The 14,278-nt window shown below is 38.8% G+C and overlaps 1 protein-coding gene across 1 annotated transcript in view; it reads left to right on the top strand.

Moving 5' to 3' along the window:
- LOC139721685 (sodium/potassium/calcium exchanger 2-like) overlaps nucleotides 1–14,278 on the top strand; it is a 107,926-nt gene that overhangs the window by 62,166 nt on the left and 31,482 nt on the right. The window contains exons 5-6 of the mRNA XM_071633015.1: nucleotides 863–1,443; nucleotides 5,501–5,638. Of these exons, the coding sequence (XP_071489116.1) occupies nucleotides 863–1,443; nucleotides 5,501–5,638 (719 nt within the window). The remainder of the gene's footprint in view (nucleotides 1–862; nucleotides 1,444–5,500; nucleotides 5,639–14,278) is intronic.

Below are 14,278 nucleotides of genomic sequence, written 5' to 3'. Positions count from 1 at the left end.
TGTTAGAGAGTCAAATATCATGTTTAGTTCATTTAGCATGTATGTGATTGAAAGTGCGTGTGGTCTGGCTAGAATGCTCTGGGTAGAATGGAGTGAGTGCAGTGGGGATGCAGGCTTCATTGTTGTGACTGGGTGATATGTTCTACCTCTCGTGAGCTCCGCATATTATGGCGGCAAGGCAGAACATGAAGATCAATTTTTATCATCAGTGTCATAAATATGATCAGTACAAAAAACTTCATCATCATTGAGTAACATACTAGAAATAGAAGGGGGTATTTTTTTCCTGTATTTGTAAATGAACCTGTCTAATGACCTGCTGTCAAAGCTTTTACATTTCTTCTTTTATCAAGTGCTAGAACCCCTAAAGTTATGTTTGAATGTATACCACTGTCAGATAATCAGGAATAAATGCAACCAGAGTTAACCAATTTAGTCTTCATTGAGGTTTCTTCTGTGGATGCTACTTTTCTGTATCCCCTCAGATAGCAGTACAAATATACCAAGACATTGGATTCCACCATGAAACATGTCATGTGAAACCAGTGAAGGAAGAAATCCTTGCCCTGAAGCTAGAAGTACTTTAAATGTAAAATGCTGACTATTCCCACAATACAGCAAACACATCAATTGAATCTTTTGGGATAGTCAGTACTTTTTGGTCAAATTGAAAGCAGAAGAGTTAGATTGCTCAATCTCAACTTCACTCAAAATTTGCAACACCCGACACCGGCAGGTTTTTTTAGACAGGAAGTTTTGTTTACCACTTTGCTCCCTTTTCACCATCATCTGATACTCTAGCTCCTAACTTTGTTCATCTCTCTAAAGTAATGAGTTGATTGTTCTGGGTGCTTTCTTGCAGCTGACATCGTTGTTCAGGATAAAGCCATTCAGATGAACTCCATGGCCAAGAGACAGCGAAGCTCTCTCGTCCACCCCACGGGGAACGGCAAGGATGCCTCCCAGCCGCAAAATGAACAATCATCCAGCAGGCCGGAGAGTGCCCGGTCCAACCAGAAACTGACCATTTCGTACCACAACGGGTACGTCAACGGGGACGTGATCACGGATGAGCCCACGCAGATCACCACAGTGTCCCAGGCGTGTGACAGTCCGCTGGGCTCGCAGACGCCGAATGGGGACGCGTCAAATGAGGAGCCCGCAAATGGACAACACCCCAACAGTGTGGATGCGCAAATAACCGACAGTGAGAGTAAAACTCCGACTGCAAACTCTGAGGCAGAGCATACCAACACCAATGGTGTCGGGGAGGGGGCGGAGAAAAACAATGGAGTGCAAATTACGGTGAACGGGGGACAAAATAATGGATTAAATGGGGGTGCAGTTGCAAACGGTGTGGAACAGAAATTTGAAAAGAGCACAGAACAACTTACACCCGCAGGAGCACCTTATCACGTAGAGGATGGTGGAATGCACGATGGGGTAAGTTATAATTCATAGTGCACTATTGGCATTGGTTCTATCATGGCTGACATCAGTGATGTCAGGAGTATCAGTGTCATATTACTTCTCATTCTTCTGTTCTTATCGGTATAATCACTGTCTTTATTTTTGCCATCAATGTGAGGGACATTGCTCGAATCCTTGCTGGCCAATATAGTTAAAAACCTACCCATGTCTGTCTTGCTAATGACTTGAATAACTTCATGACAATTTCACGTTTGACAAAACAACATACCACACATATCTAATTCCCCCAAGTGTTGTCCTGTTTTGGCACGAAAATTTTCTTCTTTGGTGATATTGTTCAAAGGGAAGGAGAGGGAAATAGGAAAATTTCACAGTCTACCCATTTTGTTGGGAATTTGAAGTGTAGAAATTTCCCCGAGAAGTGTCCAAACTTTGCCATGAGTATAATTCACCTGGGGAATCAGTAATCACATTTGTGAAATAATTTGACACATTTCTTGATGAAATTCTTGACATTTTGTATTATTTGAAAGCTAAGTAATATGAGATAAAATATGATTTAACTCTGTTCACAAAAATTGTATGACAAGACGATATTCAAAATGATATAATTTGATATGTTAGAGATCAAAGGTCAAAGTCTCTAATTTCAGTGTTTGTACCAAATTATTCTAAGATAATGGTTTTGCAAATGAAATACAGGCTGATTAATTGATTGAGTACTGGGCACAAATGATCAAAGTCAGAAGGCAAAATTTAATTTTACATTTCCAATAGTAAATACAAACTTGGTTTCTCATATAGTATAGTAGGGCTGATGGTACTCAGATCCCTTGCAAATTTTGTAAAAGCAATATATCTTCAAATAGGAATGTTCCACATAATATGTATTTCACTTTCTATTGAAGTCAAGTATTTAACATTTTTAATTAGAAATTAAATTGTATAATTGTCCTCGGTCAATCTTTTCGAAAGTTGCTTTCATCACCTAACATTAATCTTTTATTCATTTTTATTGTAAACCTGTAAAATTTGGGCAATATAAGATTTTTTTAACCCATATCCTCTGCAATTAAGTCTTTGAGAACTTCAGTGCTCCCAAATTAGATTCTTTTTGCCCGTTGACAAAGAACAGACAGGTTGGTAACCCGCCTGTGCAAAAGCAGTCAAGCAGTTCATGTATTCCCTTTCCACATTCAATTGCATGTGCCATCGAACAATGCAAAATATTGATCGGACGTGAGATATAAATAGAGCATGTTCTGGGTTGGCAAATTGTTTTGCTGTACACGTATAAGGGCATCCGAATTGGGTCAGCAAAAGTCAAAATCTTTTGAGCTCAGCCTTGATTGCTATGTACGTCTTCGTACAAGTTTTCTGGCCAAACAAGCTTACTACTACGTTGGAAAATTCAAATTACGCTAAAATTCATGCACTTCTGAGATTAAAAAGAACAAGCTATCAATTAGCAGAAACTCTAATCTTTCCCTAAAAGTTATTTTTCTGCTCAGTATGATACAAATAAACACGACTTCAGGCCACATATATGCAGAGCACTTGCGTACATTTTAGGAACCTGGCATACCGGGTTTCCGAAAGGAACAGTTTAATTGATCAAGCCTCTAGAGCCTAGTAAGCACTATGTTTACCTTCCCTTTCCACATAGTAGGACCCTACTGTACCTTTGATATTATTCACGACAAGGGAGGTTTTTTGCCTTTCGGTTTGGCATTTCTAGTTTTTGTAGCTGTTGATAACCACTCCCACTCTCATCTCAGAATGTTCCAATTTCATGGATGTTTAAAAAAAATGTCAGATCCCCTGCTGAGGATTGATTATTACATGTCTGTTCAATTGATAGCAAGAAGGGCATTGTCCTTGCACTAGGCTTTGATATAATGTTAGTGGCCCAGTCTTCCTCAAAATGAGAGAGAGAAAGCATAAAAAGTTGGATTTTGTAATTGCAAGGGGCAGCCCAGGAAGCCCCGGGATTATCCGGGGGGTAATTGATCACGGGATTAGCAGCTCTGCGAACGCTGATTTCCTCGTAGATCGGTGGCCCGGGATAATCGAGAGACAATCGCCCAGTGAATGATGGCTGGTCCGCACATGTGAGGCACGGTAAATAGCCACAAAAAAAAAAGTTCTCCCTTGAAGCCCATTTGGCCTTTCAAGCAACATCATCATTTTACCTAGAACGTATCGCCTTTCGTAGGGATGAGAATGCCGTCCTGTGTTAGTGGTGGATAAACCTATCCATTATCCCAGTAAAGAAGATATTGATATGCCGAGAATGAAATGATGGATTGCCTCCTATCACAGTCAGTAACCTATATATACACACACACACACACACACACAAACAAAAACATACATGGACAGACACATGAAAAATACACACACACACATGTACACACACACAGATAAAATGCATACTTTTCTGTAAATGCAGGGTGTTTAATATTTCAGACCATTTTTCCTATTAAGCTTAATTGAATCAAACCTGATTTTGTAACTGACTGTCATGATTGATGAACATGGCCATTAGATGACTTGCCTTTCCACGCAAAAAAAGAAAAAAAAGAAAAAAAAAAGGAAAATGAAGGCAAACAACATGCACACACACAGCTTTGTATCAGTCCTAGAAAGAAATGAATCTTATCTTTTGGTGCCTCTTCCATATTTTCTCATAAACACTAAACTCAAGACAAGACCATCTTCAACACTGTGCTGATATAAAACAAAGCTTCTTGTGATATTGTGGTTTAATTTGGCATTCTGCTCTGTTCTTCCATCCTAAAGTATTTTTAAATACCCATTCTAAAATTAGAATTGTCTCCCTATGCTCCTAATTCTTGTGAACTGTGTTTCTTATTATTTTCTCAGAATGTTTTCATTACAACAGAATTTTGTTTGGGGGGCAATGTAATTTATGTTTGTGCTTAGATGGTTATAAACAAGTATTCAGAGCCTTCCTTTTAAGGAGGATGATTCAAATATGAAAACTAAGATGTCGTTCATTTTATCAATTTTCTTTTTTTTTGATTGAAAGTATACAGAAAGTCAGGACAACTAACCTCCACATTTCTAAGAGGCTCATGTGTCCACAGATGGGTTCACCAGATGGATGAGATAAAATTTTGAGAGATTACTGCAAGACTTATAATCTGCATATCAAAAAGCGAAGAATATTGTGTGATCTGAGTATTTTTCACAGACACTAATGTTATGACAATTTCAGTACACATCACGTTCTTGTTCATTTTGATAAATGACTAAAGCATTCTAATTAAAAAGCAGAAAGAATATCAAGTGACACTTTTGATGTAGGTAGATACGTCATGAGAATTTTGACCTGTTTTGTTTGTTATAATTTGTCTTGACAACCGTCTTGATGATGACGGATATTCACAATTCTCTAAAGACACCAAGTAGTCATTATCCCGCTCAGTGACGGCTGACGAATCTGATGGGGGAAAAAGAAAACTTTCTTAGAATTATGTTTGATCTTATCCAAATTTGTAATTGCTGATGAGCATTTGTTGCTGTAAGTATTATCAGTTTTAATGCTGGTTTATGGAGATGGGAACATTTATTTTACTACCAAGTATCATGTGAACATTAAGTAAATGTATGCAATCAGAGAATATGATGACAGCACCAAAACTAAAACAAAATGACTGAAAATGGTTCTAGCATCATTATCCTTCTTTACATGCACAGAGATACTCTGTGATGCTGTTTGATACTGACTTATATTAAATGTGATGTTGATGAATGTTGCCTGTGAACATTTTTGATGGACTGGTGTTCAGCAAGTAAAGGTTAAGCTATTGATATGTAAGAAAGAATGTTGCAACAAAGCTGTGATCACAATTATCTGGACAAAAACAAGAATATGGTATTCTTATGATTGTGGTGTGTTCACTAGAGTTCCAGCGAGGGAATGTGCAAAATATTCCTGCTCAAAGACTGACATGGCCCTTTAATCCTGTTGCTTGTTTTTTGTTCCACCCTCCTCTCCCCTCTGACTTCTACTTGTGTGATGCGGTCTCCATGGCAACCACAGCCCGACATGGCAGATATGGAGGTGGAGGAGCCCCTAGACATCAGCTGGCCCTCAGGTTGGAGGAAACAGGTGACTTACGTCCTTCTCGCTCCACTTGTCTACCTCCTCTACTTCACTCTGCCGGATGTTCGGAAACCGGTGAGTCCATTTCTATGTTCTCTTTCTCTTTCTTTTCTTGTTAATATCATGTGCACACCAGTGATTTAGGAGTAAAAAAAACTTGGCTGTATGGATATGACTCTCTGAGTACACAAGTACATGGCAAAGGTTGAAAGTGCTACAAAAATAGTTAAGTTAGCAAACAGCTCTGTCAAATGTATCAAACATATTCATCGATTTGATGGTAATAATGATTATTGATAATGAAATATAGATTATTATGATACCCGAATATGAAGAAACAGTCTTAGAAGAATGCTTACATGATATTTTCACAACTGCATTTCAAAATTGATTTTGCTTGTTTTTGTCCAAAACAATGTATCTCAGCATGTATGATAGTAGGTGTCTGGTATATTATGGTGGTCTGTTTCTTCTCGTGATGCCATGTGCTTGTGCAAGCACGTGGATTTTGTTCGGCACGCATCCTTGGGTTTGTGCATCCATGCGAATGAGTGAGGGATATTGAGTTGCCTAAGCACAGTGGTCGGATTAATCGTTTTCTCGCCTTGAAGGAAGTAAGGGAGTCGTTCGCTGACATGTAATACGTCAAGTATCGTGAAGATACTGTGAATTTTGCACATTGCACACATATACAGTTTTTTTTTCAATAATCTTTATTTGATCTCTCTAATTTCACGTGGCTAAACATTCATCTTGAATGTAGACACAATATACAATGGACAATGAATGATCAATGAGAAAAAAAATCAATCTGTGCACGACCTGAAAGGCACAACGTACAGCTGACGTTTGTACACAAACTTACACATAACTACACTAAAGAAAAAATATACCCTCCTTGCCAACAAACACACACATCACACACAGAAACACACGCACACACACACACACACACACACAAACACACACACACACATATGTACATGGTTGTAGAACCTACAGTCTGTGTTATATATCAAATAAAATAAGTATTACTGCTTCTACTCAGCAAATTTTCATTAGAAATTGAACATGGTCATTATTAGTCGAAGTATTTGTTGGGACAAAATAGATGGTCTATGGCCGAATTAGGCCGGGCCTTATCAGTGCAAGATTAAAAATACAACTCAGTGCATTGCTAATGAGGGGAGACCCGCAATGACTATTTCCCAAGTGGATTCGATGTGCGTCATTCGCGTGGAAGATTGACCAATACGTTAATTGTAGATGCATCTCATGAGGAATGGTCACAACAAAAGGAGAAAACCAAAACATCATGGTCTCTACGTACAATGAAACAGAATATCATTAGCACTAAGTCTTAGCACCTATAGATTGTAGGGGCAAGGCCGTGTGCAATGGGCATCTTAATTGAGTCTGTGTTGATCCATTTTACATGGTTTGATTCCGCATGATAGCTTTGTTTGTAAAGACTCATCAAGAAAGAAAGTTGGAAAAGTGGTTAAAAAAAGTTGGGTGGTGTATTCCATTTATTGACTTGCGCTTGAATGAGCTTTTAAGATAAGTGATCACATTGTATAATGCATGTTTAATTGAGCCTTTTTTCATAGTGTAACTTCAGCATCATTTTAAGGACTACTGCACAATAATTTATCATTGATAGTTTGCTGCTGCACACGGAGAAAAGATCTCTTTCCCAGTATGATAGATGCAGTTTTAATCATATTCTTCCATAGTTCTCCGTTCATTTCTTTTATTTCATGTACACATGTTTGTTCTTAGGGTGTTAATAACCTGCTGTTGCCCAGAGATGTAAATATTTAATTTCTCAATCTAAAATATTTTGATTTCTATTCCATATGTATCATGCTTGCATAGACATAATGAAATACTGTAAGCTGTGTTTAAATTCCTTGTTTTGCGCAATTCTTCGAAAGTATAAGAGAAGAAACAAGGGAGGTAGAGCTGAAGACTTTGATTGTAAAATGAGCTAAATGTCATTTTCAAACATTCTAAAGTAAGTCCATTATCAGATAAGCAAAATAAAACCATTCCAATGATACCTCACTTGTTGCATTCAACGAGGAGTAATCCGGAAGTTATGATTAAGAACATCCCATATTACCTCATTCTTTTCTCTGTTTCTCAGCAGGTTTAACCACAAAATATTCCCAAATTGGCAAGAATGCTGTTTGCGATCAAATCATTCACATGTTGCGGCATGAGTTTTGAGTCTATGATACTTCTACTTCATAGATGTGAGATGGTTCCCCCCCCCCCCCCCCCCCCCCCCCGGGTAGTTCATCACCTTTTGGTGGATGGCTCATCATAGAGAAGTAAAAGAAACTTTCTTTCTAATCACTCCTGTCTTTGATCACCCTTCAGCGAGGAACCAGCCTCCCTAAACCATTCCGAATGAAGCTTCGATTTATGCAGCCCACAAATGTCATCACCAATTAACGTGACGGGATTCAAAGCGAGGAATCTGTCTCCTCTGCCGGCCCCGCAGCGCTCCCCTCCCCTCCCCTCCCCTACTCCCCTTCCCACAAGATCAGTGTGGCCTGCATTATTGAGCGAGCGGAAACCCCTTGCGGTAGCGGTTCTCGAAACAATTTGTGCCCGTAGATAAATGTATTCTGTTTTTCAAGGAAAGCCGGTAGTTAACATATTGACTGGTAGACGTCTCCTGCATTTGCTACATACGATGTATCTCCTCTTATGGTGCCTATCAGAGAAAGAGATAGGGAGGTCATGTGATTTATCAGGTGACATGACATCATACCACTTGTGGCGTGGGTGACCAGTATCAATACCCCGAAGACTGTTCAGACACACCCGTAATTCACTGGCAAGGAAGAGTTGTGTTACAATACATTCCACATCTCTGAAGGTATAACATAAGCACACAGTCAACTGTTCAGCTCATGACAATCAGAACCAAAGATTTGCCATTTCTTATTCATTTGATGGTGTTGCAAGTCTCTGAGTTACTGTAAAAATGCAAATATTTGTATTACATTAATTTTTTTTTTTGTATTTTGTGCTACTTTTGATGAGTATAAATTCTATGATTGGCAAAAATATTTTTCTTTATCTCTCGAAGGTAGCCTATGATCTACTGTCTGTGCAAAGCTGCCATGAATACATTATTTGCAAGTCTCATATTTACTAAAATGATTTCCTTTACACGCTAGGGAGATACTGCTCATCTGAATCATGAAAGTTTTGTAGTATGAGTTTTTGTATTGCAAATTGATCTAGGGAACAACAAAGAACCACCAATGGCAGAATTTTGATGACCCATTGCAGATATCAATCTTAGGTACAGATAGTATGAATCATCATCAAAACCCACAAAACCTTATCAAATGGATTTGGGGGGAAGGAATACTGTCCTGAAAATTCAAATTATGGGAAATGATAATCAATACTTCACAAACGGACCTCTACAGGACAATGATAGAAGAGTACACATGAAAGTTTCCAAATTTGAAATTTAATACCTCTTCCAGTGCTGTGGTGAGTCTCTTTTCTGTAAGCAGTCCATGAAATATCTTAATGTGATATGAATGTCAGTTTCATTTTAGTTGTGTATATACAAATGCATAATGTTATATTGAAAGGAATATTGATTTTTTCCATGGCACTGTAAGTGATTTCACATAAAACTTGGCTCCCTCTGATCTTATTTGGATCAAGCGATAGTGACTAGCGGATGTAGCCGTGCAGTGAGTCATGACATGAGATAAATGGGAGGTATAGGGAAAGGAGGGCAGGGAAGGATAAAGTACCTGCTACTGATGTTCTGGGGCCCCAAGTTGTCTCCATCTTTAAAAAAAAAAAGAAGAAGAAGAAGAGGGAAAAACCTGCAGAGTAACAGGAGCGTCGATCGAATGAGGGAACGTGAATCCGGCGAAGGCTCCGTGGTCGGCGATTACTGAGCCTTTGATTGAAGCGACCTTTAGCGATGCAAGATCAACAAGCTGATCTAATCCCCGGTGCCTAATTCTGCAAATGAACTCTGTGTGATTGAAAGGTTTTGAAACGCTCAGACAATGTGTCTAGCCTCTTTGTCAACATTTCGTGTCTGTTATAGGTCCAGAGGGTGCCCATTCAAGGGGGAGGGCCTGTTTTTATTTACGTGGCGCGAATAAAAGCAATCGCAGAGTTGCACATTTCTGGTCATCCAGATCACATGCTAAGTGATTCTCTTTGAGTCTATCAGTTTGCATAATCATCTTACTGGTAGGTATCTGCATGTATCTACAGTGCATTTGTCTCCCAAGTTATATTTATATCTTCTTCTTTTTTTCTCTCTCTACCTACCTTATATTGAGCATGAAAGATAGGGATATATCTTTAAAAAAATCCTCCCAATTCTTTCTCATTTTGAATTCATTACAGATTATATTTGATATATGATGTACCACATGGTACCCTGGAGTACCTTCATACCCTTGCGTACTGTGTTGAATGGCACCGTATCGTGTTCATAAGATGTATATTTACATACTAACATAATGTCTTGAAGGCCAAAAATTTAGCACTCTGCAATAATGATCCCAATACCAATTTAGCCCTGTTAAAGAGATTTTCTTCCATAATTATACAATGTTACTACTACTACTACTACTGCTACTACTATTACTACTACTACTACTACTACTACTGCTACTACTATTACTACTACTATTACTACTACTATTACTACTACTACTACTACTACTACTACTACTGCTACTACTATTACTACTACTATTACTACTACTATTACTACTACTACTACTACTACTACTGCTACTACTACTTCTACCAGTACTACTACTACTACTACTACTTCAACCACTACTACTACTACTCTACTACTCTACTACTACTTCTGATAATGATGATGATAATAATCATAATGAAAACAATAGTAATAACATTGATATTAACGATGATGATTTATATATAACTTTTTTTAGACACTTTAGTACAATTTTGAACAGTAAATTCAAAATGAGATCATTTTAGCCCATGAACCTACTATATGATAACTTAGTTTTCATCTTCCATGGACTGGTAATGCATAGTGCAATGCAGCTGTCTGTAGCGTGTGTGCTAAGCGCTGAAGTTGTGATGCTGCAGCACTGCTGAACTCATTTTTGCAGCAGAATTTTCTTCCATAAAGCACTAGAAGTAACTTTCACCCATTCTTCTTCTTTTTTTTTTTTTTTTTGGGGGGGGGTAACCTAGGGTACCACCCTGAAAAAAAAAAAGAGAGAGAGAATGAATAGTTAAATAGAATGACAGATTTCTGTTTGGTTCCCCAGGGTACCAAAACTGGCATCATATGCTCATTTTTGCTTCTCTGTCTGCCCATTTCATCAATTTAAGTCTGTGTATCCCGTTCTCCATACCCGTAATCTGACAGACCCTATACATTGCGTGTTCTCTTATGCCATTACCAGCTTCAAAGGGGATGCTGTCCTTGGGTTGGATTAATGAAATAGCACCGTTTCATCGGCAATGTGTGGTATCAGTCATGGCGACTTATCGTTTGGCGCAATGCGTGTGAGGAGGACGTATGCATCTAGTGTTGGTGAAAGCTTGGCCGGTTGTGGAAACAGTTGCCATAGCAACCAACAACAAGTTGATATATTATTTCTTCCCCCCCCCCACCCTCACCCTTTGCCAGCTAATTTACATTGATGACATCTCTCGCCCTCTGCGGAGGTGGTTCTGTATTTGATTGGTGTCGTGTCGTGTCCTTTGTTTGGTGCCACAAGGCCTTGTAAGGAGAGTCAACGGGACTGCGTTTGTTCCGACACTTGTGCGGAAGACAAGGCCAAGGATGGCATTGTGGGAAGGAGTGGCATTGTGGGAAGGGTTTGCAGTTTGGAAACAGCTTGCATTGTGGAACGTGATGACACTTGTAATCCACTCATTCACAGTTAAAGAGAGTTTAAAATTTTAACTTCCTCACGTCGAAAACATCATGTAGCCTCCGTACAGAGTCTGTAACCTAGGCACACTTGAAAAAAAAAAAACACCCACAAAGGCATTTGCTGTACACAGAGTTTAATGTCTTCAGTGAGAGCAATGCACAATACCTGTTTCCCTACCATTATAGTAGGGATGCCCAATTACATGGATGTCAGAATGTCTCAAGTGATCTCGTAGTCCAGTAAATGTTTGCCCACTTTTGATTGAATAAAGTTTATATGTCATGAAAAATTGATTGTTTCCTCTTCATTTGTGCTCAAAATCTTAGAATGTGATAGCGCCCTTCTGGCTCTCAGCTGATGATATGTTCACATCTACTGCTGATAACACTGTGTTCTGCTGATAACACTGTGTTCTGCTGATAACACTGTGTTCTGCTGATAACACTGTGTACTGCTGATAACACTGTGTTCTGCTGATAACACTGGGTAGATGTTCTGCTGATAACACTGTGTACTGCTGATAACACTGTGTTCTACTAATAACACTGTGTTCTGCTGATAACACTGTGTACTGCTGATAACAATGTGTTCTGTACAAGGCTGAATTACTCTTCTGAACAAACATTTATACAACACACACAATGATTTCAAAGTCTCTCTAATGGGAACAGAATGTCAAGGATATTGCAGTCTCAAGGTCAACTGGAATTATTAATCGTCACTATCTGCTGTGTTTTAACAGTCACATTAATGCAATGTATGAATGTTAATCAACCCCAGATGCTAAGCACACACCAAGTGCCTGTTTCACGAAGGAGATTTGAATGTCTTACAGTTACTGAAAAGGCAGTGCTCATGATGATGAATCAAATCTCACATCTGATTCATTGATGCATGACTGCTGCTATGGAAACTGTAATTGCTTGTATTGCCAATTTGTTTTATGGAGCTTGATGAAATGGAAAAGTGATTGTATTCATAATTAATGATAAACTATTATGTGTTTATAAGAACAGATTCAATGCAAAGTAGTGAACATTTTATTTTGATTCTAATTCGTTTTGTTTTGTCATGTTTTGACAAGTGTTCTTTTTCATTTAGGAATGCATATGAAATGAAATTGATTTTACACCTTAAGCTAAGATTCTAAGCTAGGATTCATATTAAGGACTACAGTGTAAGGAACAGAGTGCATTATTAATATCACAGCTATTCTTTTGTTTTAATAGCATATGATGTAAGATTCTTTAATTGAATAAATAATGTGCGTGATAAAATTGCTATAATGTATGGATACTCAGACATGACATGCAGTGAAAGGAATGATTACCCATCACTCTTCCAGTCAGTTAGATAAATAGATTGTTCCACAATAGAAATCATTTTTTATGCAAAAAAAGAAAAAGAAAAAAGAGAAGAAAGTACGATTGCTATGAATTCCAAGGACGTACATGTGTTCGCCGGTCACATGAAGATTTATTGATGAGAGGAATGTGCTTGAGTGCGTACCTTCTTATGACGCATGATGAAGAGACCACCTTTGGAATTCTCAATACTGAAGAATCGAAGTTGAGGAGACGAAAAACACCTGACAATTTTCCAAAATGGCAACTTTATACCCTTCCCCAACCCCCTCCATTTGCCACTTGATATGAGGATGCTCGAGCTAAGATACGAGGCGGCTTTGCGACAATTTCGCTCCTCGTCTTTCGTCACGTGGTTTCCGAAGCCACGTCACGGCGGATTTGACACGTCACGATCATTCGATATGACTCTGAGTGCCACGGCCCTGCCGGAATGGCCTCTGAAGACGCTGTCCCCCTCACGCGCCAGCCTTATCCACCGTGCACCCCTCTTCCAAGTCCACCATCCGCAGGGGAGGGAGGGACGTGCAGTGAGTCACCACCCCATCATAGATTTCCAGAAGATTCTTGTCCAGCCTTTTTCTTATCTCACTCTTTCTCTCCCTGTCACGTTTCAGATGTGTGTTGTTGTTTTTTTCAGTATCTCTCTCTCTTTTTATTCCTCTCTTTCCTTCTGTAAAGACAGCCAACTCCCACCCTTTTTTTTTTTTGCATCAATCTTAACCTGTTGAGTATGGGCTGATATTGCTACAACACACATTTCCCGTAGACACCCGCCCGAGTATACTCGAGACTCGTCCTCAACGGGTTAACAGCCACAAAATTTTATCAATAGTTGTCTCGTGGCAACAGTTTGGCAAAACTTATTTATCATACTGCAAGACAGCCCCCCTCCAGTGCCTCCAAGTGGTGCCAGAGGAATTATTTCTACTCCTTTTCTCTCTCCTTCTGCCTATTTTTCTATCACTTAAGTAGGTACTATGATTGAACCTCTTTAGTTTAGTCATTTTCCCCCTTTCCAGGATATGGAGACTTTTCTCATTTTAATATCATATACTAGTAATGCATAACATGAATTATTGAGTGGATTATAGATGGGGCTCTGCTTTTGCTTAATTTCCATTACTCACATGGCATTTGTCTGTCCGTGTCTGCATTAGTTTGTAAGGTTGTAATGTCATTTCATGTTATATGGCGAATAGGAGAATGACACGATGATTATTTTTGATCACGTGACTGTCAGATTGCTTGCTATAAACTCTCATTTGATACAAAATCAGTCTAAGTCGGTGAAGAAGGTTTGACTTCTCATTGTATCGTCTCCAGGGTGACAAGACCTTGTATCTCAATCGGCAAATTGATTTGATTTGATTGATTTGATTTTTTATTTTTGATTCGATATTCAGAAACCTCCTGACTCA

The sequence above is a fragment of the Diadema antillarum genome, unplaced genomic scaffold (assembly GCF_040938485.1).
Source record: "Diadema antillarum isolate AM-2024a unplaced genomic scaffold, OU_Dant_1.0 scf00000147, whole genome shotgun sequence".
In the NCBI taxonomy this organism is placed as follows: Eukaryota; Metazoa; Echinodermata; class Echinoidea; order Diadematoida; family Diadematidae; genus Diadema; species Diadema antillarum.
The sequence above is the reverse complement of the archived record's forward strand: the minus strand, read 5'-3'. Positions and strand labels throughout refer to the sequence as shown.